Consider the following 6,591-nt stretch of genomic DNA (forward strand, 5'->3'; position numbering starts at 1 on the left):
AATTCTGGAGTGTTTATTAAACAGTCTTTTATTTAATTTTAGTAAACATGAAGCTTTCAATAAATTATGTGTTTATAAAGTTCCTCACATGTTTTTTTTTTTAATTTTTCATCTTCTTTTTCCAAAATCTAAAAAATACTCAGTTAAGATTCCGGTCGACCTTGACCTAATTGGCGAGACTTTCGTTTGCCGCCTGCTATCAGATTTTGTGCAGTCACCTTAACCACTTTCTTCGGCGCAGAACGCCAGTTTGCCTTGAACTGCTTCTCGCTGCTTAAAGTTTTTTTTGGGTCTTCTTACGGTTTTGCTCAACTATCATCAAATATTTTTCAATTGGGACAAGTTCTGGTGTGTTGGGAGGGTTTTTTTTTCCTTGGGCACAACCTGAATGTTGTTAGCGGCATACCACTCCATGGCCCTTTTTTTATGATGGCAGGATGCCAAATCGGGCCAAAACAGCACAGACAACCCGAATAGCACAGAACCATGGTATCACATTCATTTCCCAATGAATATTAATGTGACCATGTACTTCATGGTAAAAAGAACATCCAAGCGTGAGTAAATAATGAATTTACACTCTTTAAGTTTTTCGTGTACGGTTGATATTTTGACCATCGGGCGGCACGTGTTTTTTTTTTTCAATCAGTTTCGAGATCGGCCGGCATATCAGCTTGGTAGTCGGTCTTCGTGGTTTTATATTTTATAATATAATTGTAATCGTGGTCTCCGAAGATGTGCGCAACGGTGAGTTAATATCAAAGGTAAATAGAAGTCAACATTTTAACACTTTTTTTTTTGAATATTCTAGCAAAATAACTCAACACTGCGAGTGGCTCGTGACACGGTGGCCAATAGATTCCGAGATTGGCTACGAGATGCTGGTGTGCAAGACATTCCAGTCCACCGAATAATCACCGTGTGGTTAAGCGTGTAAGTAAAATATTGAGATTTGTTAAATAAATGACATTAATAAATAAATACATTCGTTTTTTTAATCCAACAAATCTTTGACAATGATGACATAATTAGAATGAAGAAAAAATCCCACCATGATCACAGATTTTTATTTCAGTGGGTAAACATTGAATACTATCGGGTTTTCATGGTTTTACCATGAAAAACTGGAAGCTGAAAGAACCATGAACTTTATATTTTTGAGCTTCCCAATGTATGGAAAATCGCCATTTTTTTCATGGTCACGCTGCATAACAATACCCCTTTTTCATGGTTATTTTCGTCAAAACGATGAAATGTATGGTCGGAAAATATGAATTTCAATATACATTCACGGTATCGAGGACGATAATAATCATTGTGTAAACCATATAATTTACGGTCTGTGAAAATGGATTTCATGGTTTTTTCACGGTGCAATCCTATTCGGGAAGTCATGTTTCTTCAGGAAAGACAGCGAACGCTTCTGAAGACACTCTTTCACGTAATGTTACTGGTTGACGGTCCCGGCTGCAACAAAAATGTCGCTTTACAAGCCTCAGGCACAGATAGCTTCCAAAACGTGATATTTCTTGGCAAACTTTGATAGTTTAATTTGGTTGACAATGTCTGCCACCTTTCACCATCCGGTTGCTGTATAAAATTCTTGTCCCGGAAGTTGTTTGAAGTCTGCCTTGACGTCGGTTTCGTCCTCCATTACTACGCAATCAAACGCAATCAAATGTCGTATACAGCTTCTGAGATCTTGTTTTTGTCTTAAGGTTTTGCTTTCAATTGCGATTAGTAGTCACTACGTCTTATAAGTCGATAGTTCGGATCGTTTTTAAGTTTCATGCAGGGTTGTAGAAGATATTCCATACTTATTGGCGACATCTCGAACGGAGAGATTGGAGCCACTCTACTGTTCGTTACAGATTTGGATTTCCCCCAGATCCCGGCTTCCTAGTAGTCGAAATACGTTCCCCGAACACGTTTATTACTTGGTGACGGTTGATTTTGCCACATTGAACGTTTTTGCTATTTCTGCGTGCGTGTAGTTTGGAATTTCACAACGCATGTACATAATTCTGTTTCATAGCTCCTCTTGCTTGGACGCCATTTTGAAAACTAAAGACTTAACGTCGAAATCCAAATAGATGTATCATTCTACACATACACACCTACAAAATGATGGGTGTTCAGGTTTTTATATGAATGATTAGGAAAAATACGGCGAATTTAAGTCGACCACTTTTTGATCCGAACACCCTTTAACAGAATGGGGGTAGGCTGTTTTCGATAAAAAAAATGAAAACTCAAGGTGTTTTTTTTCCGTTTTTCTTGTTTGTTATAATTCTTTTTGAAACGGCTCTCTTTTTCTTCTTGAATGCGATGCATTTGTCTTCATTATCCTATCCTTAATTCGGCGTTGATGTTTGGACTTGCGAGGCAAAAGTTTTCTTCCCTATATGATTTACTTGTCTTGACAAGATTGTGTCCGACAAATCTTCCAAAGAGAATTTTTGTGGACCATCATCGAGAAATATTTGGAAACCTAGAACTCATAAACATACGTAAATATGCACGCAATTGATGTACGCTTGATGTGGTCAATATGCGCTTAAACACATCTTTTTCAACTGTTAAAATAATATTTTAACAAAAATAAAAGATCACGAAAGAAAAAACTTTTAAATCGACACACTCTTATAAGCACTTCTTGGCTTATTAAACTCTCTGGAGCCACTCATCTCTTATGCGTTTAAAACGGTGTGGCAGAAAACTAAAGACTTATTTATAGTTCCTAACCTCGGAGACCCGCACATGGGACTATTTCAATAATTGAATACCTAATTTAACAATTCGAAATGTGAAGTTAGCATTTTCATTTCCAATCAAATCGATTTTTTTAAACAAAAGTACATTTATTTCTGGAGAATTTAATACAATTTAAAGGAAAATTAACAAGGAATTCAATCCTTGAAATCATTCTCATCGCTGCTGAATTCTCTCTCGTACGCTTGTTGTAGCGTTGCTATCGGATAGGGACTATCGGGTGATTCGACGTAGGGTGGTGGCGGCGCTGTCGGTTGTTCCCGATTCAGTCCGGCAGCAAGCTTCTCGAGGCCAGACGATCGCACAAAACTAACAGCTTCTTCCGATTTGGGCGAAACCGATCCTATCAAAACCGGAATCACCAGTTCAATTTTTTGCGTTGACAGCTTTGGCTTGACCAGGATGTCCAGCTCGTAACCTATTTTTATCACCTTGCAGTTGCGATCTTCGGTCGGACTGAGTGGACCCACGACGAAATTTTTCTCGATTGTTGAGTTTGTTTGCTTTGCGACAGATTGTGTGGTTTGAATTTCTAGCGTTTCGTATTTCAGCAAATGACTTTCGGAGTAAACTTGCGTGTCTTCGATCACTTGAATTTGACTGATATATTTGATCACTTTTTTGAATTTAACGACAATTTCGGAAACATCTTCCTTGCTAAGATTGTTAACGTCGATCTTCAACGGAATCGCTTCTCCCGGGATATAACCGGTTTTAGGGATACTGGCGGCGACCATCAGAGGATCTGACTTGCATATCCAGCAATAGAATCTGATTTGATCCTCCACTTTGTATACCCGTTTTATCACCGGACTGTTCTCGTCAAAATCTATTTTTGCCAGCACCGTAAAAGGCATTTGAAAATTCTGATCGTGTTTCCAAGGTCGTTCCAGTGTAACTTTCACAGAATAACGGATATGGCCGTAGCGCCCTTCCATCGAAGTGGGAGCCGTCGTTGGGATAGGAATTTGGAAATTATAACTAGCACTTCCAATGGGGATATCGATGGGATTGGTCAAAGTATCGGAACCTATCAAATAAGTTTTGTGCGTGATAAATTCTTCACGACCTTTGAAATTGGCCTTCATTTTTTTATTCTTGGGCCCATGGGGAACTTTGTCATTCCAAAATGTTTCCGCAAATCCAGTTATCAGTAGATAAACACCTACGTAAAAGAGAAGTGTGAGTCATGGTAATATTTCTAAAATCGCAATTACCTTACTAACCTTTAACCTTTTTCAGCTGGGTCAATGTAAGTGTAACGGATCCAGATACTACGTCTCCAGCATTGAAAATTCCGTTTGGGTTGTTGTCGAAACGAATGTCGCAAACGACCGTTTTGGAGGCCTTCTCTTTGGGCATTTTAAAATCGTCAATATCTTACCGGTGTACCTGTAGCCCCCATCGAAGTCGTACACTTTCTGAAACCGACGAAATGACGAGTTTCCTCCAAACGGGCTTTGTTATCACAATTCGATAAAATCAGCTCAGCTTATCAAGATTGAAATTATTGGATTTACATATGTATTTACTGCTGCCATTCACATGTGAAGAATTTTACAAACAAAAATATGAGAAAAACACAATTGAATGAACAAGTAATGATACAATGTCAATTTGTACATTTCAAATGTTTTTATGATATTTCTTCAATTCCCTTCATGCCTGTCTTTTAATACCCCACGAGATGTTCCAATTCGTTTTGAATTAAATTCTACAATGTTTAATGTGCCAGGTTCCAGGGTAGTGGAAATCCTAACTCATATCCTACAAATCCATCTTGTTCAGAACCTGGATACTTTTGAAAAACACAACATATATCGTACCGCATTTTGTCAGAAGTTTTCAAATCCAAAATTCAGATTTGACATCTTGTTTGTTTTTTTTCTTCTAATATTTAGGTAATAAAGATTTGAATCTGAAATGTCAAGCAAATTATTAACACAAAGGTGGATTATTAACAATTTTGAGACATTATAAATTCAAGTAATTTTAAATAGTTTCAAAATTGAAAAATTCATATTCTGAAATATTCGATTTCAAGAACATTTACAAGTAGTAAAATCACAATGTTTACTGGTCGCAGTGGTCTCTCCCCAACGAAAAAATTACAATTTTCATAGTTCAAATCTTTCAACTTTGTATTTGATAACGGCCCGTAGACGCTTTTCGAAGTCATTCCTGTCGTGATTTCTGGAAATTTCTTCCAAAGCTGCAGCAAACGATTTGCTGCTCTTTGCATCTGAAAGAGAGATCCGAAGGCAATGGCCAAGTAAGTAAACTCTTAGTTTTCGTTGGTGGTCCTGAAAAAGACCGTTTGTTATGTTTGTGTTCCTGACAAGAACCGTTTGATTTGGTCCTCAAAAGGACCGTTGTGTTACATCCGATCCTAAAAAGAACCATGATTCTTAATTTGGTCCTGAAAAGGTCCGTTTATTTCAATCTGGTCCTAATAAGGACCGCTACCCTCAATTTGGTCCTGAAAAGGAAACTTGAAAACGATCGCTAATTCTCAAGCATTCACTAAGAACACAAACACTTACAGGATCTCAATGAAATTTGATGTTTCCTCGAAGAGATTCCTTTTCATTTCTTAGCTCTAAGCGTTCATCTTGCGAGGATGTAATGGCTAGCATCTCACAAATGCTAAAACCACCAACCCACAAAAAGTGTACTATGTATACCTTGATCGGGGTTCGATCTTATGCCCGCTGGCTTAGAAAACTTAAAGGATATCCTCTAGGCCACGGGTTGCGGCAAGAAAATATAGTTAAGAAGATTGAAGTGCTCATTAATTTTTTATGTACAGTGAAATCTCGTCGACAATTGTCACCTTTTTCTCAGTCTTTGACAACAACTGCTCTGCTTATACAGGAAACTCTTTTATTTTTTTATTTAAATTATGGCTGTGATATGAAGTCATGTGATACTTTCAAAAATTTAAATTGTGATTTAGATGAAAAAAAATTGAATTTTAATCAATAGTTTATGGTGGTTTATGGATATCTTAATTCAAACATTTAAATTCGAAGTCCTTATCCAAATTTTATTAATCATTCTTAACCTGAAATTCGCTTTTTAAATTTTGATTTTTTTTGTGATAAATTCTTAATCTATGTATCAATAAAATTTGCAAAAGTTCATTCCGTAGCTGTAATTTTCTATCTAATGAAGAATGTGGTTTCCAGTAAAAACGCTAAATGTACAAAAGAATCATATTTCATCTTCTGTAGGACACTCATCATTGAGCCAAAAAAAGATGGCTACTTAATTCAAATTTTCATCGCCCATATGGTTTGATGAATTCGTAATTCTCAAAGATTATAAATCGAATTTAACTGGTGAAATTTCGAAGCCATAGAAGTTTTTACGCTTATCTGTACTATATGTTAAATTCTTATATTAATATTAAATTATTAAATTAATTAACGCTAAAAAAGTTCATTATTAAAAATTAATGTGTCTAAGCTTCACATTTATTAAAAGTTTATCCTTTTTTTCTACTATTCAGAAGAAATAGTTTTTCTCGACAAATTTTTCAACGACATCTTTCTTAACTGACTCAAAAATCACGATTTTTAGAAATTCTCAACAATAGCCCGCATTTTCCTGACTGGCCAGCACGGAAATGACTACGTAATATGAAATGTAATGCATCCAAGACAGTTTTTGTCATAATGGAATGAACTTACTTTAGAATTCAAAAGTTTTATTGATGGGAAAACGAATCATTCATAATTTTCCCGCATGTCCACGGTGGGGGGATAAGGAGGTCAAAAATCGCACTTGGTATCTGAATGGAAGCTTTTTATTTGTAAA

At 36.4% G+C, this 6,591-nt stretch overlaps 1 protein-coding gene across 1 annotated transcript; it reads right to left on the reverse strand.

Moving 5' to 3' along the window:
• Window positions 1-2,909: 2,909 nt before the first annotated feature.
• On the reverse strand, window positions 2,910-4,179 carry LOC129760059 (arrestin domain-containing protein 3-like). Its single transcript, XM_055757635.1, has 2 exons — window positions 3,999-4,179; window positions 2,910-3,937 (listed from the first exon to the last, which is right to left on the reverse strand). Exons 1-2 carry the CDS (start codon window positions 4,132-4,134, stop codon window positions 2,910-2,912), a joined length of 1,164 nt encoding a protein of 387 aa, XP_055613610.1. The 5' UTR covers window positions 4,135-4,179.
• Window positions 4,180-6,591: the final 2,412 nt, after the last annotated feature.

This window comes from Uranotaenia lowii, unplaced genomic scaffold, assembly GCF_029784155.1.
Source record: "Uranotaenia lowii strain MFRU-FL unplaced genomic scaffold, ASM2978415v1 HiC_scaffold_397, whole genome shotgun sequence".
NCBI classification, from domain to species: domain Eukaryota; kingdom Metazoa; phylum Arthropoda; class Insecta; order Diptera; family Culicidae; genus Uranotaenia; species Uranotaenia lowii.